At 36.6% G+C, this 19,492-nt stretch overlaps 3 protein-coding genes across 3 annotated transcripts; 1 reads left to right on the top strand and 2 right to left on the bottom strand.

Annotated features, from left to right (window-relative positions):
* The first annotated feature begins 1,871 nt into the window (after positions 1–1,871).
* Positions 1,872–4,116, top strand: LOC108560615 (myosuppressin-like). The gene is made up of 3 exons (XM_017918239.1): positions 1,872–1,971; positions 3,562–3,746; positions 3,820–4,116. The coding sequence occupies exons 2-3, from the start codon at positions 3,563–3,565 to the stop codon at positions 3,912–3,914; spliced, it is 279 nt and encodes a 92-aa protein (XP_017773728.1). The 5' UTR covers positions 1,872–1,971; position 3,562; the 3' UTR covers positions 3,915–4,116.
* Positions 4,117–4,897: 781 nt separating this feature from the next.
* LOC108560617 (C2 domain-containing protein 5) lies at positions 4,898–12,420 on the bottom strand. The gene is given in 17 exon segments (XM_017918241.1): positions 4,898–5,144; positions 5,388–5,534; positions 5,598–5,723; positions 5,813–5,970; positions 6,020–6,094; positions 6,195–6,501; positions 6,633–6,734; positions 6,785–7,217; positions 7,275–7,600; positions 7,603–7,769; positions 7,828–7,980; positions 8,166–8,183; positions 8,397–10,357; positions 11,236–11,581; positions 11,642–11,963; positions 12,018–12,243; positions 12,306–12,420. Coding segments are annotated over 16 exon segments (4,884 nt in total). The 5' UTR covers positions 12,195–12,243; positions 12,306–12,420; the 3' UTR covers positions 4,898–5,078.
* A 3,177-nt stretch (positions 12,421–15,597) lies between these two features.
* Positions 15,598–19,084, bottom strand: LOC108560616 (acetylcholine receptor subunit beta-like 1). Its single transcript, XM_017918240.1, has 8 exons — positions 18,693–19,084; positions 18,401–18,537; positions 18,278–18,322; positions 18,112–18,221; positions 17,411–18,043; positions 17,194–17,355; positions 16,891–17,125; positions 15,598–16,809 (listed from the first exon to the last, which is right to left on the bottom strand). The coding sequence occupies exons 1-8, from the start codon at positions 18,757–18,759 to the stop codon at positions 16,645–16,647; spliced, it is 1,554 nt and encodes a 517-aa protein (XP_017773729.1). The 5' UTR covers positions 18,760–19,084; the 3' UTR covers positions 15,598–16,644.
* Positions 19,085–19,492: the final 408 nt, after the last annotated feature.

Raw genomic sequence — 19,492 nt, 5'->3', positions numbered from 1 at the left:
ACATTATTTGTAAGTAAAATTCAAATAAATTGTAATTGAAAGAAGGAAAACTTTGAACTGTTGCATTATTTATGAAACACAATAGACAAGTGGAACTTTGCCGCATATATTAAGCTAGCGATTTCGTGAAATTTGCTTACAGATGCAGCGGAATGTTTTAATATTCCATGAATAATATTTATGAAGTAAACTTCGATTGCTCGATTCGATTCGATTGTAGTTCATCTCACAAGACGTGCATATTATTATTATCACAGCGAGATGTTTTTCCCTGAAAAAACATAAAACAATCACTTTGGCATGTTTTATATGTTTATCCATTTTAGTTAAACTATGAACACTGCAACTTGAACTTTTGCAATAACTATAATTATCTTGCTCCATTAATAACTGTTAACCTATCGAACGTCGGCATTCAACAAACTTCTGGGTAGAATTCTGTGAAAGAGTATGATGATCTTAAATTTACTTTAAGTTTCTTTTTAACAAACGCCTCATTAATTTACCTCCTTTAAAGTGTCCTACAGATATTCAATATATACTTCTTTTTTTTTTTAATTTATCCTCACGTTTCACGTCTCGCGCACTGGATAATATGATACGCAGCAAACTTTCAAAACATTCATTATTCGAGTTGTCATTAAAGGAATTATTTGTTTGCTATATTTAAATTGTTATTTAAACTGATATTGCTTTTCGAAGTTAAACCGAATTTGCGTTCTCATTATTCCAATTCGAAAAATCAATTCAAGTGTGATGTTACAATTGTTATTTGAAATTGTTCTAAATTTAATTTAAAGTTTGATTTGAGTTCAGTTTCAAGATATTTACATATATATATTAAAAAAAAAATCGCACAAAAAAATATTTACATATTACAAATAAATTTGTATAATATATTACAGAAACATAAAAATACGTCAAAGATTTACAAAATACATGAGAAAGTGCATCCAAATAAAATGAATAATTATATTACACATGGAAAATTTTAAAAACATTTTATTTATCATTGTACATATGGAGAAATTATCAAAATGCATAATTCACTGATACTCGTGTTAATCCAAAACGCGCATTTTCTTGTGATTAATTGGTTCAAAATCGAGTAACAGAATTTCTTGAGCACTATTGTTGGAATTGGTTGGATTTCATATACCGCATAAAAAAAATCGCACAAAAATAGATTTTACTGTATATAAAATACTTCTTCTTTTATTGGCATATAATATTCAGAAAGTTTTTAAATAAAATTTATAAAGTCAGTTTATAGTTTTTTTTTTCTATAAAAAATAAACGTAATAAAATAAGAATTAATATAAGTTTTTCTCTTTATAGTTTATGTTCACTAATTTTATTTGCGTGGAATCATTAATTTTAATCGAATTTCGAAGAAAAACAAAACCATCAATAAAATTGTTAATAAATATTAAGTTCATATTTAAGTCGATTCACCTTTCGTCGAATGGATTATATAATTACATACTTTATTTTCAGGTTTGAAAATGGATTTAACAAAAAAAACAAAATCTATTCAAAACTCACCTTGATTATATGCGCTTTTATACAAGATGTTGAAGTAATACACAAGTGTTACATAATTGTTAGGTATTTTTTTTTGTACTGCAAATGAAAGCTAATGCTTTAATTGTTATTTTAGATAAATCCGCTGGATTGTTTGCCCGGTCCGCCAGATAATGTCAATTTGAATTTGATTATTGCATATGTCGGTGTTAATTTTTCGCGGGACGCTAATGGTCCGATGTCAAGATACGAGAGGTGATATGGTCGAAGGGGTGGTCTTCGTCCCATTGGCGGGGAGCAGCGCAAAAAGCCGTAGGCGCAACACTCGAGGACTATATAAAAGATGCCATCCAGCAGGATCCAGCACATTAACCGTTGAAGATCTAGTTCTAGTGTAACTACCAACACATCAACAATTTGTCCCACCGAAAAAAACAACAATCAAACGTAAGTGCACTTCCCCATTATTTTTTGTTACAAACAACGTAGTTATTTTCATAGATTATAGTTCAATAACAAGAATTTTTAAATATTAATAAAGAAAAAATTATAACAATAAAACATTGTATTTCTTTCTTTTATAAATAATATTTATTAAAATTTAAATTGTTAATAGCTTATTGTTAAATAATGGCATTCATTCCATACAATAACAAAATATGAAGTGGATCATGAAATGACCCGGATTTATTTGTGAAAATACAGAAATATACGAAAAATGTATTTAGAGAAAAACATATTAGATTTTTCTATAAGAAAATATTAGAACATAAAATGATTTTTCTATTTTGTTTCCAAATTGTTATTACGATTATTTAGATCAGTTTTACTTTTCAAAGGCTTTTGCCTATTCGAATTAGAACTAAGAAATAAAAGTTATTGATTTAAAAATATATTGTGTAAACAAATTGTTTATCAATTGGGTTTCCTGTAATTTTGGTTAAAAGCATTATTGGTATTGTGTCAGTACAACAATGCTAAGAGGTGTCCTGTTTTTCCGAGTGCCGGATCCATTATCATTACATAATCAAATATAATCGAGATGGGGTTATCTCGTGCGCTAATCGTCATAGGATTTTCGGGGGCGTCGCGCAAATCCGCCGCCTCCGACGGCACCGATGATTTTTCATTATAAATTTTTCATCTCTTAAGACGTACGGCAAGGACGACCGGCGTAAATTCGTTTTTAATTACATTTACCGCAATAAGTTTAATCCAATTACACATCGCCAGTCGTTAGCACGCAGTTGCGTTGCATCCGCGAAATTAAATTTTGCCGTTTTAGGGATGAAAGTAGAACAATCGTTAGACGATGCAGAAAGGTGATGGTATGGACTAGTCATTAGTATATTATACAGAACAGAAAGTGATGCTGCTTTGCGATGCGGAATTTAATGAACTTTTATTAACAGGTCGCGCCGATTGTGAATCCCTTGAAGTTTCGTCACTAATTCATTCATTAAAGAACATTAGTTACTCATTTAATTTGTGAAGAAATTACTAAAAACAATAGAATTTCATAACTATTATTAGAATTTACAGTTGATTGTTTTAATTATATTGTTGCTTATTCAAAGCATATGTATTGTCCAAGCACTGTAGAAAATAAATGACTTTCATGAAAATCAAGTAAAAGGGGAGAAAATTATGCGAAACATGGAATAGTGTAAGGCACGAGGAGATAAGCGTTTCTCGTTGAGCGGATTGAAACAGATTAAAGACGATACAGGGATTGCGGTTGAATGGAAACTCGTTGACTGTTTAGCGGGGAAGGAGTGGTTTTAATTAAGACGTTAGCATCAAATATAAGTTAAAGAAAAATACGCGTTCAAAAAGAAATAGTTCAAAGGATAGTTTCGGTTTGATGAAGTTCACAAGTTACATAACTGGAAGCGATTCAAGGGGACACTAGATGTTAATAGAAGTTGGCGAGCTTCGATCCCTCTTAACCGCAAAGCAAGGGCGAGGCTCACCATTATTACGTTTCCAGTAATATTTCAATAAATAATTGCAAAGCGACTATGTTTTTGTTTTCAGAATGAACCAGTGCACCGTTTATGCCGTTGCCTTCATCTTTGTTGCTATGATGGCATCTTCGAACTTGTCGATGGCTTCGAACTTGCCATTGATTTACTGCCAGCCCAGCGCGCTCGACGGGCTACAGAAGAGACAGCTTTGCTTTGCACTGTTGGAGCGCATGGACGCCCCGCAGGAAGTTTCCAGTAAGAAGATCCACCATGATTTCCTTGTCTGATTGTGATTTATTACGACTTCGTACTTTTTCTTCATTTACAGACGACGTCATGGACAACCAACTGTACGAGCGCGGAATTAAGCGACAGGATGTAGACCATGTCTTCTTAAGGTTCGGCAGGAGAATGGGACTTTAAGCTGCACATGACTGATCCACGCTACCCACCCACTAGCATTAGCGTCGCTTCAATTAGAACCCTACTAGACTAATACTAATGCAAATACAAATATATATATATAATTGTAATTAGTGAATCTGTTTAATTTATTGTACTTGCTAATCTAATTAACGCGCTTGTGAACCAAATGAAGAGGAAGTAATATTGAAACAAAAAGCAATTACCGAGTTTTTTCATTAACCCGACCCCCGAAAGCCGAATGCTCCCAGTTCCCAATCCCGCAAATTGACAAACAATGTACTGGTAATACAATACGATTTCTACCTTCGATGCGTATCGTTGTTGCCAAACTTTGTTTCGAATGAAATGAATCCCCAGTTCAATTTCAAAATCAAATTTAGCCACAACACTTGAGATTCACATAGGACCATATTCCATTCATTGCGAATTTCAGGGAACTGACGCAAATATTCTTCCCATCTGCAAATTGAGATCACTTAAAGCAAATATCTACCCAAACATCTTCAATCATGTTTTCGTGTACTTTATTGATCTACAACTATTTAAAATACCTGATTATAGGCGAATATTTAATAAAGAATATACCGTTGAGTAACAAAAGTCAATGCATTTTTTTGAAATATATAAATGATCTTACCTCATTCATAAAATTCAGATTAAAGAGAATAGTTAAGTGAAAAAAAAAATAATGCTGTTATTTTAGAATTCATTTACTTGTCTTTGTTGTGTTTATAAATACAAGGATACTTAAAGTTCTATTCGCAATCGGTAATTAAGTTTGTACTCGAAATTCCTGAAAAACAAATCATTAAGAGAAAGAAAAGTGTAAATAAGGATTTTCTTATTGCGATTACATAAACAAATGTAAAATTATTATTAAAACTGAAAATACAAATAATGTTCGCCGAATAAAATATGAATAATTTTCAAGAGATCAAAAAAATTATATGAAAGAAATATTTTTTATATAGATATATCCTACATAAATAGATATATTTATGTATGCAATTCGCACGCTCACACATGAGGCAATGAAAAAATAATATCTCAGTAATTATAGAATGAACAATATTTATATAATATTTTCCTTTTTTGTTACTTGCAAGTGGGAACAACCCTAAGGTTTTCTTTTCTTTTGAGGTATTTGAGGTGTGGAGGTTCCTATTGGTCGTCGGAGTAGTAGGACACGTAGACAACATCCCCGCCTACATTAATAAGGCATTGGCCCTGAAAAACGTAAACGCGACATGAAATTTGGATTGACAAAGTGTCAGAAACACTACTATTTATTAACCACATAATTACTTGTCTATCACATGAATTTAATTAATTTCCTTTTTTTTTTGCAAACAGAAAAACAATGGAATATTTCGTAGAGTTTCTCATTACACAAAGCTTCCTGTTAATAAACGACTGAGTGATGGGTTATAAATGGGCAATTCTTTTTAAAGAGTTAGGAAGCAATCTCACCTGGTTTTTGTGTAAATTGTGATTTAAAACGCACTCGGTGAGGAAATAAGCCACCATCGCATTCCCGCCTAATGCTGTTACATGAGCCCTGACGATGGCCATGATCTCAGTCATGAAGCCGTGGATGAAACCGCTTAATCCGCCTTCCTAAAAATCAAAAAGATCCAATACCGAATTGCATAGCAGTTTCAATGAAAATATAACCCGCACTTCTCTGATCGATGTCGTTTCCCTAATGAAAAAGAAATTAAGGTTCCCCAAGTATTTCTCAATTTTGCCGCCGGGGATGTAGGACAAAGGGGTAATGTCGACGCCGTGACGCTCTTTGTAAGGTAACTGAAAAAAAAAGAGAGCACACCAAACACGGGGATAAACATACAACAACTCTTGCCCAACTTTTCAGAAGGTCGGATTTTTCAATTTACATGTCTTTGTCGCGTTACGAATCTGTTCCTAATTGGCGATTTCTGGCGGTGCTTTAGACTTTGAGTGAGCAAATAATTAGTACTCGGCGGTGTTTGCGCCACGCTGTTCTCCGGTATTTGATCGTCCTCCATATTAAAAATCAAATCGTCGTCTGAAACTAATTTTCAAGTTGACACCAACGCGGATCTCGGTAATGCCTCACTTACCGTTCAGCTTCTTCGTCAAGGGTTTACGCTTCGCCTTCGAAATCTTTGGTACGTCACCCAGACCCAACGCCATACCTAATAAAATTAATCAAATCCGTAACATATTTGTCTAAGCTTTCAAGTTTATCTGAGCCTCAAATATATAATTTAATGAATTTCTTAAAATTGATCTTACCCAAGACACAAAGTTGAATTTCGTCTGGCTCGGGAGAATCAACTCTGAATTGAAGATCGCAGAGGGCGCATGGGATCATCCTGCGAAGTTTGAAATAGACGCTTTGAAGCAGACGGTGAAAGTGTTTGTCGAGTGTAAAAGGTGGCTGGATCTTGGCCCTCCATATCTGTGTGAACATCTGAAGGTTTTTGACGATCTCAAGATCTTCGAGACCTGGGACATTCTCGGTGTTGACCACATGGAAACCATCTGGCGGTCGAGGTTCCATAATGGAGTTCAACACGTCCACGTCCTCCGGATCGTCCACCTAAAATCACACAAACAAAACCACAAATGGTTTTGTCGATAAAACACAGATCGCAACATTGTTTTTTTAGTACAAAACACACGGAAAGCGGTTAATTTAAACATGTACCCCTCGAAATTGAATTTAAATACCTCTAATATACAACAGTCTTTGTTCCCGACTGACAAATCGAGGGAACCCTGTTCGTCTTCAGAATCATCAGTATCTGACTGAGTTTTCCCATTAGGCTCAATCTAAAATTAATTAAACCGTAGACTAAAATGAGTGTCTTATTTCCACTTACAATATTTATGACTTGGTAAATCTCTCTATTCAGTTTGACCGTGTCTTGCAGCGACTTCTGAAGCTGGGCGATCTTGTTCTCATCGGCGTTGCGATCCGCTTTCAACTTAGGCATCGGAGGAGCTGGAAGAGGCGACAGGAAGACCGCTGTTCCAGTGGCAATACCGACCAGCATCCGTTCGCCTATAGATATCCGAACCTTCAGGCCAAAGACGGCGTTCATGCCTTTCACTTTCAATTTGTTTATCAGTAACCTGTGGAGCTCGTACTCCAAGAACGGCAAACCATCGGATACTTCTTTTGCGTAGGATTCGCCCTTCACATCACGTAACGGTCTACATACATAGGATTGCACGAAGCAGCCCCGGCCTACGGTGGGTATGCCATCCGGAACTTCAACAGTCGCGATCATAACATCAGGCACTTTTCCAGAGCTGAAAAAGTAGTACGTGAACAAAATGTTTAACATTAAATAAACATGAAGATCATACCGACATAACATGCATTTGGTAGTTGAGTTCCTAAGCATCGAGCTACTCAGATAAGGAAGATGACAAATGCTGCAGGCCTGTTTCGGCAAAATTTCACGTTCAGGGCTGGTGTTCTCAGATTTATTGTTTTCGGATTTTGGTATTTTTTCCGCCTCGCTTCGATCAATATTAGCAAATGGTTCTTTATTACTCTGTTTCGTTACGACGGGAAGACCGGAGAGGGTATTTGAAGCTTCGCTGGATAAAGGACATCCAATAATCGCCGCCGTTCCTCCAGCACTCAAGACGCAAACGTCTTCACNNGTTTTAATTTGAAGTCATGTTACCATATACTGGTGGTTTCTGTGTAACCTAATACAGAGTTGCAATTTAGAGCACGCGCGTGCGACCTTATTTCCATCCGGATTTCCGACCACCAAGTATCTCTTGATTCCGGTTCATCAATATTGGAAATACGTTCAAGCAACTTCACTGATCTCGCACTCACTGTACCACCTAATAATAAAATAGTAATAGTCAATGCCGTAAATGAAAATAAGTAATAGTAAATTACCAATGAATGATATGAATCCGTCAGGGTACTTAGACATGGTAAGGAACGGATACTCCATGATTTCAAAATTTTCTGGCGGTACTGTGGATCGGAGAACGGCATTTCTCATGTATTGCCCGGCTCCAGATCGATCGCTTCCTGTTAAGCTACTCCCTTTAGGTTTTACATAAACACACAATTATTGACAACACATTCCCTGGGATTGTTATTTATTAAAATGTGGGCAGTTTAGTAACGAATCGATGTGTAAATGATGGGGAAGCAACGGTAAAAAGAATCAGAACGGTCCAAGTATCACAACAAATTTACGAACATATAAGGTAACCTCTAATACTTACGTTTCCTAAATCGGAATCCTATTATCGAAATTTACCAAACCAAGAAAAAAAGCATGAGTTTAGTGTATACTAGGTCCGTGAAATGAAATTGTAAGGTATATATATATATATCATTGAAAGATGTTCTTAAACATATATTTTACAACTGTTGAAATATCACGTGCAACTTATGAATGGAATCATATGCATACGCCTGACCAGTTTTATATACATAGGTGATACTTATAATACCTTTTGGCGTGATGCTGAGGTCCGAGTCGGAAGAACGGCGATGAATGCATGGTAACGAGTTTAGCTTGATCGGGGAATGGGACATCTTCGGTGTTCCCATTGATTCGGTCCTATGGTGGCCAATATCTGTGCGTATTTCAGTTGGTGGTATTTCCGGTTTCCTAAGAGGTGTTAAGCAAGCATGCATAGTATTAATGCTATCACTATTGCCGGTGTCAATTTCCGTATTGACAGGCGCTACGGTTATAGAATTAGATCGATTATTAGGGGGATCGGGTGTTTGGGATTGAGAAGTGGCAAGGATTTCATTGACACTGTCCATCAAGACATTTCCGAGCGCCGTCCCTAGCAGTCCATGCTCATTTTTTATTTGACTCTGTTCCTTCCTATGTATTTTCGAGTCGAGTCGTTGGAAAAGAACTTTAGGAACTTTTAGGAGTTTCTCTTTACTCCCTTTGAAAAAACTTTTCTTTTCAGTAGGCGTCGGAGTTTCAGGTTCCGAATTGCTTACAGATGGCATAATCGCGTCATCCTGCTGAGTGTTTCCGTGCGATGTAACCAACACATCTTTCATTGATTCCATTAAAACGTTTCCCAAAGCCGCCTCCAACAAATCATTGTGTACTATTTCTTCTTCGCACTTCTTGTGAATTTTCGAATCGAGTCTCTGGTATAGGGCTTTGGGACCATGGAAGATTTTCTCACTGCCTTCTTTAATCTTTTCCATAAAACCCTTATTCTTAAGTTCCTCATCAGATTGCACTATATTAGTTGAATCCACTCTTTTAAACAATTCTCCTAGAACAGTTTCTTTCCCTTTGTGCATCGAGTGCCTATTGATTCTGGACGAAGCATCATGAATGTTATGTAACGAGGTGAATTTGCTTCCCAGCAAATTTGGCTTATCCATATTACTCAGGGATTGCACAGTAGGAGATTTTTTCATGCTTTGAAAGGTTTTAGAAATATGACAGAAAAAAGACTCTTCGTTGGTTGGACTGACTGGAGGGGTATACGTTTTCAATAATTTAACTTTATCAAGTAACATATTTTGAATAGCTGCTGTGACTATTCTATTGTCGTCAAAATGCTCTTCTTCGAGTGTAACGCCTCCAAGTGAGAGTGTATCATTATTGCTACTATTGTCAGGCTCAATGGTCTCGGATGTGTTAAAGTCGTCACTTTCTAAGTCTGCTGCTACCATTGACAAAGTGTCTTCAACGCGCAGATGTGGCCTAATCATACTCTGCTTCCTAACGATCTCGACAATATGACTTACAGTGTCCAGCTCGTTGTTTTCAGACTCCTCGTCGATGCTTGACGTATCTGATGAGGATGATGAAGCATTTGACGATTGCGTAATGGAGGTGTCTGGTAGAGATAAGTACGATGTGGCTACCACGTTTTCCACTCCTTTCGCCTCCTCAGCGTTTTCTATTTCAATGTGAGGATTAACAAAGTGCGGTGTTTCAGCGATGCAATCCATACTAGAAGTTGCTTGGAAAACGGATCTGACTAGTATCTCCGCCATCCCGGTGGAATCGCTTTGCGTTCGCCTATACTTCCTTTGACCAGGCTCGACAGCGTAGTCATCGTCGTTCATCTTAGCCTTCAAAACAGCCATCCTCTTGTTGAACATACTTCGCGAAGTGTATTTTAGGTTCTTAAAGGTTTGCGAAATGCCGGGACTAGAGGTTCCACGCAAATCTTCCTGTCTCAAGAGGGTTTGTAACGAGGTCGAATGGTGGAGAGGATTCGATTTCGGATTTAATTCTCTATCAGATAGGTGGCGCGTTAGGTGAGGCGACTCGGAAATTATTTCAAATTTTAGAGATTTTATTGAGGGCGAAGGGGAAGGCATCGGGGTTCGCGGAGTACATTTATCAACAGACAAATTGGAATTGCTATTAAGGAAAAAGCCTTTGGCCGAGCCAAGGAATTTCAGATAACTCTGCGCACGCCTACATGCAAAAAATAAAAAGTAATTAGTCCAGGTAGCTCATTCGTAGCGTATTAACACTATAATCCCGGACATGTTTGTATTTTTATGTAATATTTATGTACTATAATGTTTATTTTACATTACATATAAAATTTGCAAATTTGATTTGATGTATAATTTTGATTTCATTTCTTTACAAACTTGAACCATAATTAATACAGTTCACAATAAAATGTCTTTTAGCTGAAAATATTGCGTTGACGTGTGAATAAGAAAAAAATATTTAGACATAGAAAATAAAATACTGAAACGAAAATTTGTATTGAAATATACAGCAACAATCACCTCGCATAGTGCAATATCACGCACTGTTTGAAACAGACTCTGACTTTTAGATATATTCATTGAATTCTAATTCCAATATATTTTTGTGGGCATTAAAGATTCTCGTAGGCTCTAGACACTGCGTCTAATGGATAAGACGGCATGGACTTACCGTTTACTTGATGTAACATCCAAATTAACCGGAAGTCAGACTTTAAAGACATCAACACTGAAGCAACGTTTAATATCAGTTGCCAATAACATGTAAGAATTAATTCAAAACATTTGATTGTTTAAGCAATGAAAAATACTAGAATATTTTTTTTGTAAATTATTTTTATATCTTAGTAAAGTTCTTTTAGTAGATTTTGCTGAAAGTACGTATATATATATTGTTCTTAATAAATTCGTTCTAAGGTACAATTAATTTATATTACCCAAAGAATTACCCTTTCAATTCTAATTTGAACTAGTTGTGGGTAATGTTATATATACATTAATTTGCACTTCTCGCAGTTAACTATATGAAATTTCGACATGTGAGTATTCACGAGTATTTGATTCAATACTTACTCTTCAACAGCTCCAGTTTCAGGATTTATCTCGGTGGGAATATCAATCATTTTTATAAGCGTCACTGCAGTTCCGATGCCGCGAGCCACTATTCCCGACTCTCCTTCAAGATCAAAAGCTTGCATATAACCAACGACAGCGTTTCCACCCAAGTCCAACGTTTTAACACCAATCTTCCTCTGCAGCTCACCAGACAGCTTAAAAAACAACGTTTGCCGGGCTTCGTTTGAAGCTCGCGGCGTTCGGATCTTGTCAATCCATTGGTATTCCGGGTCATCGTTTACCACTAATTCTTCAACGAATCCGTGAACTACTTGAGCATAATATCCGTGAGGTACAGAAGGCGCTAAAATGTACAAATTATAATTAAAACTAGTTAATATTTTTTTGCTTATCTGTATCTTACAACAAAAGAATTGAATTCCACAGGATGATTGCCTGAATTTATTGAAATCAGAAAACAATTCTACTTTAACTACAACATTCACTTCTCCACGAATTCCATGCATGGTGTCATAAACAGGAATCCATCCAGACATCACTGAATTTGATGGTGATTCCTGATTATTCCCAGTTTCTTTATTCCATTTCAACAGTAAACTAGCAGCAGGTAATAGCAATGGATTTAAATCTAAATAGACTTTGCCTATAGCATCATTTGCAGAGTAAGTATCATGGTCCATCAATCTTATTTGCAAAGGTTCATCTTGCAGTTCTGAGTCATCCACCTGAAAGATTGCTTCATACAGAAATAGGTTTAAGGATAAAATAATCTTTCTTACCTCGAACCGATACCATTCAGAGTTCCATTGAGGATTTAAAGACTTTCGACAAACATCAGTCTTGTAAGTGGTGTTGCCAAGTTTAATCTCTACGTAAGCATCTGTTGTATCACTAGACCTATCCATAACAGGCAAGTTCCTGCCGGATATGATCTTCACTTTCACCTTCCCAGGCATATCTCTGTTTTGGTACTATTCTCAGTGCAGGGATCAGGCTAGTTGGATGCTGTAAAACGCACGTCTGTATTTTTAGCTGCACACAGCAATGTATTTACAATATGCTCACACCTATTTACATTTTTCATGACCAAACCAACATTGCCATGCATAATTCAATGCCAAGTTGCAATGTTTTGATTTTATTTATAGTTGTTAGGTTAGGCATCATGTGTCAGATTGTTTTGATGGTCAGATGGCGCTCGTAACAACCTCTATTAATTGATTCATCACAGAAGAATATCTTCAAACAACACTATTTATGAAAGATAAAACATTTATGCTACTAAATACTGTATTATATTTTGTAATATGATCTCTTCTTTTATAAATATGGTACAATATACAAAGATGTTAAAAATATTAAACATTACATTTGATTATATTATCAACCTACAAATGGATATACTATAAAATACCAAACTTTGTATTTAGATTTAAATAAGACAATTTCATTGTGCCATCTAATTGTGAGAAGCGGTTACACTTACAGATTTGCAATTACCTAGAGTTCTAAATAACAAACATTCACTTAAAATTTAGGAGAGTCTGGCCACCCCTGCTATAGACCGATATTTGTTACAATGTTCCAGAACTCTAAATAAATTGGTTTTAATATTAATAACAAATGTTCCTGTAGCACAAATACAGATATTTGGACAAAATTAATTTATTTAGGATAAACATGCATTGCAGATTAATTAAATCTTAAACAAAATGTAATTTGAATTTTTCAAATTTTTAATTAGACAATTTACCTTAATACCATAAATCATACAATTAAAGTTGTCTTTACATATTATAACTATGTATTATGACCAATCATAATGTTAAATATAACAAGTTCAGTTAATAATTCGTTTTTTTTATACTTACCGTGAAAACAGTTAGCATAAAACTTTCAGTAGAACAAATAAAAAGTAAGTAAGTGCATTCGATTGAGTTGATCACAAATAACCATTTGTAGATCTGCGTCGAAATATATTTTTAGGCATTTAATTGTTCTACTTTTGAGGCACTTGGAACTACTACAAGAATTTGTCTGAAATCCATGGAGAACGCCAACAAGAGATTAAAGGAACTAAAGTGATTTAGTCATGGGTTGTTGAATGATGTAAATATTGTTGTTGTACAAAGGCAAATCAGACATTTATTTCTGCATACAGTTCGGATTGAAATAGGGTTTAATCAGATGGTACATTTGAACTACGGGGACACAAAAATCGATGAAGTCGCGGCCACTGCCGATTCCATCGACTTTTGTCTAGAATTTAGGAAACGTGGTTGTTTACTTGTTGTTGTCTTCCTGCGGCGACTCGTGCTTTAAAACAATGACAACAACAACAACAAGAGAAAATAATAAACAAATAAGATAACAGGCATCAGCCAAAAAGGAGCACTGGGTCGGGGCTATTTTTGTCGTTGGCATAGCCCCGAACGCCCATTATTACGGGGAAACAGTTTGAAATAATTATCGAATATATAATGATAACAATTGTTCTGCGTCAATTTATTTGTAAATGCCTTTGACCGGTACATCAGATATTTTGTGTCGTTTTGTTTATTTTAATTTGGTTTTATTAAAAATAATATTCAACATATAGATGAGCACTTTTGTTTGTTTTTTTTCCTCTCTCTCTATTTCTCCCTTGATTTTCTTTTATTATTTAAATTATTATTTTCAGTTTTCAAAATTTTATAATGTCCATTCTCATTTGTTCTTTATTGTATTAATAGTCAATAGGTGTTCCAAGCGATTATGTGCTGAAACACATTAGGCAGTGCTATACAGTACATAATATCATATACTAAAAACCTTCTTCATTTCGGGTTTCGGGTACGTCTCCCTCCGATTATACCTACAAACCTTAGATCTGCAATAACAATAATACTATATACATAAATATATATGTATATATACGTTAAATGATCCTTACGCGCAATACATTACTTGGGTTGCTTAAAAATACATTAGGGGAGTCACAGGGATGCTATAGGTGTTCGTTACCGTTCTCCTTTCGTATATTTCACTCTTTCTCTCAATTAAAATACGTACACTTCAGATATCGAATATTCAATAAACAATATTAAGAATTGGAAGACCATTCAATATACAATCATACGACACCCAACTAATAAAAAAAAGAAAAGACCAAACGGTCGTTTCGGTCGTTTTATTTCTTTAAATACGTGAATAATATGCGGGGAAATCGTCAATATTATTATAATTTTAAATATACAATTAAGATTAATATTGTTAATTATATTTGAATAATTTGTGAGGATTTTGCTTTTGTGCATGTGATTGGTGGAAATGGTCTGAACGCCGACTTCTTCCGAATACATGCTCCTCCTTTCTCCTCGCTCTCTATCTCTGGCATACAGCTTAAATTAATCTAGATGTTTGTTATTGAGCAAATATGAGCGATCTCTGGAGTTTCACTGTAATATTACCATATACCTTATGCTACTTCCATCTAATATTCTCCTTCTCCCATCTTTGTAATAATAAGAATATATGAACATCAATTCACACATTTCTTTTCTATGTACAAGTGATTGGTGTCACTATCTGCATGTAAAATTCTATTAATATCTAATAAAAATTATTCTATTTATATTAATTATTTACGATTTTGTTATATAATTTGTGGATCAGCCGCGATGCCCTAAGGAGTGTGGCCCGTGGGACACCCAGCAAGCGCAGCCTACAGTCTAACACTGTATCCATCTAATCTAGTACGACAGTGTTAATTACTTGTTACCCATGTTTCTTCGGCAACAACAACCCTTAGCACCTTCCCCTTCCTGCTATGCATTTCATATATATATATTTATATAACGTGTGGGGTTTATCAAATTTGTAAATTTGCGAAGTTATGGAACGTGTCTATTCATGTCTCATCCCAGTGTGAGTGTGTGTGTGGGTCCACAGTTTCACTATTTCGAATTATCTCCCGTGCTCCGAATAAAGATAATCAAAACTATTATATATTATGTATAATATGTATATGTAAATATATAACAATAATTGTCGTACGTTTATATATTTCTTACATGTTGCTTCCTTTTTATACGAAACTGTATAGGCCGGAATCAGCTACTAACAAAATGAACATAAGTCCTGTCGCCGCGACAAATAAAACGGAAAGAAACTGAAAAAATGTCGACCCGAATCGCATCGTAAGCTAACCGCATCAGTCTATATTATTGTATTACATCATCAACAACGAACGCATTAAATTTTACCTTTATTATTATTAGGTGTGGCATTATCATTATTATTTATTTATAATTATTAATATTATTATATAATATGTCCTTTTTTTTTTACTTTACAAAACGCAGTCGCGTCATTATATAAACATACAAAAAACGATACACGAAAATGCAGTACGTCGTTATTATTATTATTATTAAATTAATATTACAACTTTATTACTTTTCTCTGTCTTCAATGTTGAATGCAACTGTTAAATTCCTGGTTAATAGGCTTTCGCAAACGATGCAGTCTCTATTTCATACATTTACTTAAGACTCTTCACTTCTTTTTTTTTATCGATTCTTTATATATATATTTGTACCTATATATATATAAGTTTTACGTTTAAAATTAATTTTGTGACTTGAGCTTTGGCTACCGAATCTCTAACCATTACATAACAACATTTTAATTATATATTTTCTTTGCGATATTTCTTTTGCTTTGTTTACTTTGATTTGCATTAATAGACGAAGAGCGTTGGCGTTTCTGCTCCCTTATTTCGAAATATTTAAAAATTAATCGAAGTTGGTTAAACACGTTTTGACTTACTTACTTATTACTTTGGTTTCAGTTTGGTTAGCGTTTGCTTTGAACGTTTGTACCTTTCCAATAGATTACGTAATCGATTACTCCCAATTATAGTTTCCCCCGGTATAATTTGGACCGACCGAATTCGAGATGAATTTGGTTAATGTTTATTTAATTATTAAGTTTTGAAGTGTGCGAGCCATTTTCGCGGGATTCCGCGATCACAGTTGTGGATCAGCTTCCATTTTCTTATGTTCTCCGTTTCCATTTGCTTTTGATAACCGCCAGTAACGGGGATTGGTATTTAGTTATCATTATTATTATTATGGTATGGTAATAATAAGTCGATTGTCACTCGGCAAAAATAATACAAGGAACAAGATGATGAGTTATATAGATGATGATAGATATCGTGCAGCCATCACGTAGAGGCGCTCTAGAAGAATCCGGAATAAATAACCACAACATGAAGATTAATGCTCTGTGTGCTGTCCCATGGAAGCCACATGATTTTTGCCAGCTATTAGGAAGCCATGTTATACTTATACGTTCAGATTCTGTTCTATTGTTATTATTATTATTACTTTTGTTTGTTTCTATTCTTGGGCATGTGCGCCCCTATTTGCCGCGATAAATCTCAATGATTCGATCTTGATCAACATATTCGAAGATGTGAGGAGCGTCCATTAGGATTCCCACAGTTCCGGCAGTCGTGACTATGAAGAACATGTACAGTTGGAGTCTATCGATCACCATCGCAACGTACTTCCAATCCTCGCGCGTCTGTACACGCAATGACAAAAAAAAACAAATGCAATGTTGAGGGAACGAAAACAAGTAGAACTTAAGGTTAGTAGTACAGACCTGAATGTAGAGATCTTCGTTGCGCAGATGTTCGGCGATGAACTCGACAGCCTCGGTAGCCTTCGAAGCTTCCGGGGAGAGAAGTATGGAATCGGAACTTTCGCTTTCCCGCCTACAACTTTCCGCACCCACGCCAACCCCGATTTCGGTATTCAGTTTTCTGTTTATTTTACAATTGGGATGGTGCAGGTCGGACAGCTCCATCACTTCCACTTTGCTTTGAGACTCGATTGAGCTAAAACCGAAAATGATTAACGTCGTCCACAATGAGAACGAATGAACGGAGTAAAGTGAAGAAGAAACCTTATGTGCTTGGGTATGTCGGCAGGCGAGCCGTACGGGTGAGGCGGTACACCCATCCCTGGCATCTCCATCATCCATCGCAGTCGTGTCTTCCTCGGTCGCTTCATCAACAGCATCGCCGGCAGGTAGTTCAAGAATACTGACCGGATCCACGAAGGCATTCTGCGAATTTTGCGACTACTATCAGTATCTGCAGATCTTTTCGTTGCGACATTACCTGTGTGTGCGTGGACCTCTAAAGTTCCAATTAATTATAACAACGGTGACTAAAATACTGACGGTGTTCATGATGAATGTGAAAAGTAGGTACTTGGCAATGAGAGGTAATACGAGCGAGGTGGGTGGCAGGATTTTGGATACGAGCAGCAGGAACACCACTAGCGACAACAGAATGCTGATGCCAAGGGTGACCTTTTCGCCGGCCTCTGCGGGCAAATAAAATACGAGGACGCAGAGGAACGAGATGAGCACCGTGGGAAGGATTAAATTAACTGTGTAGAACAAGGTTTTCCGCCGGATTATAATATAAAAGGTGATGTCCGTTTCGGTGGGATGATTGCCCTCGTAAATGTTGAGGTAGGCGGGCACTTCGATGATGTCCCACGTGCCGGACTTCCAATAATCGGATAAATCAACAAAATTTTTATTGTTGTAGAGCGCAAGGGAAACCTGGTCTCCGTTGAACGTCCAGGAACCAAACTTCATTATGCACGTCTGTTGGTCGAACGGAAAGTACGTCACGTCGATGGTGCAGGAGCTTTGGTAGATGGCAGGAGGCACCCAGAGCACCTCGCCGTTTGGATAAATTAACACGTTCGATTTATACCTGACTTCGTAATTACCGTCGGCACTGGAAATGATAAATATTTATTACTTTAATAATTCTCTACGGATTTGCTTCGATTTCTGTCCGATTACTTATTGAACAGCACGATGTCGGGCTTCCAGACCTTGTCCGGGGGCAATCGCAAAACAGCTATGCCTCCATAATCAGCCTCATCCCATTGCAATTGGTAATCGTTCCATACCTAAAAATTAACATTATGCGGGAATAAACGTTGGGTGAATGACCGGAAACACTTACCAATCTTAACCAAACGTTGGACTTCATGATTTGGTTCTTCTCGTTCTGCAAGCACGCAAATAGAAGATGCAATTATTCGAGATCAGGATCATAATTCCTTCTGCACTTTACTCTCCTACTTACCACATTAATCAACTGGACGAAGGCGAGACCAAATCTGACGTCCACTTTCTCGGTCATATTTTGGACGGGGCGAATCAGCTTATTGTAGCCCCTGAATAAGTCGCGCACCAATCTCTCTTCATCTTCGGAGCAATCGCCTGAAAGGAAGCGTATGCATTCATTTTGGAAGTACTGTTGTTCTTCGCAGTAATCGGGAATTCTTTGTTTCTTTGAGAGGGGAGGGGCAGTGTTTACATGTCACTCGGCGTGGTTATGGAAGTTGTGGGTGTGCCGGTCGACGAAGGCTTCCTACCTTTGATGAAGAGATAAGTCAGGATCATGAAGAGCCGCAGGGTCGGCGATCCCCACATCGCGAGCATCTCGCTCTCACTTTGGAGATTATTGGATCATCGGATGCGGGCGAGAGAAGACAAGTCCATGGCCCGATCCGACCGGAGGGCGCGAACCGCCACACTTTGGGTGCCGTGTTTCGTCGTCTTCCTGCCACCACTATCCACACGATACATTCTGCACTTTCGCGAACATTGCCAGAAGTACTATCAAGGACCCGTTAAGTGCTGAAACACACCCTCCTTTCCATACTGAGAAAACGGCGTGGAACGTCGCGCGACACCACCCCCTCGCGAATAATTTTCAGATTTGTGTCTAGATGGCAGGACCATTTAGAGCGCAGAATCCACCCCCGCAGCCAATCGTCGTCGTTATCCCACCCGCTATCGATTTACAGTACGCGCAAGCCGATCCTTTGTCAGTGGCGTCTAAGTAAAAGGGGATGAATTAACGGCCATATGCATTTTCCGCCACAATACGTGCCACTGCATATAATTTATTAGCAAACAACATCCATTTATTGGATGATCATTGATATTCACTGCTTTTAGGGGATGCGAATAAATTCAGAAAGACTGAAGGACAGACGCTATGGACTTAAATATGGATTAGATTTAATACACAACAGCACTAACACTTGACACTTCTTTTAAATACTTTAAAATATGAATCTATGCAATTCACACAAACAAAATCTACAAGCATCCACAATTGCACCCATTCTCAATGAAATGTGTATGCTACACGTAATTAATGTAAAAG

This window comes from Nicrophorus vespilloides, unplaced genomic scaffold, assembly GCF_001412225.1.
Source record: "Nicrophorus vespilloides isolate i.1.1-1 unplaced genomic scaffold, Nicve_v1.0, whole genome shotgun sequence".
Classification (NCBI taxonomy): domain Eukaryota; kingdom Metazoa; phylum Arthropoda; class Insecta; order Coleoptera; family Silphidae; genus Nicrophorus; species Nicrophorus vespilloides.
This window is presented reverse-complemented; position numbering and strand designations above follow the sequence as displayed.

What these genes read in the sequence shown, in the direction of transcription:
- LOC108560615 (XM_017918239.1), top strand. Translation starts at nt 3,563, where the DNA reads ATGAACCAGTGCACCGTTTATGCCGTTGCCTTCATCTTTGTTGCTATG. An exon ending in CGCCCCGCAGGAAGTTTCCA is followed by an intron (nt 3,747 to 3,819) that starts GTAAGAAGATCC and finishes CTTCATTTACAG; the next exon opens with ACGACGTCATGGACAACCAA.
- LOC108560616 (XM_017918240.1), bottom strand. Translation starts at nt 18,759, where the DNA reads ATGCTCGCGATGTGGGGATCGCCGACCCTGCGGCTCTTCATGATCCTG. An exon ending in GACATCGTGCTGTTCAATAA is followed by an intron (nt 18,044 to 18,111) that starts GTAATCGGACAG and finishes TATCATTTCCAG; the next exon opens with TGCCGACGGTAATTACGAAG. An exon ending in GACATACCCAAGCACATAAG is followed by an intron (nt 17,126 to 17,193) that starts GTTTCTTCTTCA and finishes TTTCGGTTTTAG; the next exon opens with CTCAATCGAGTCTCAAAGCA.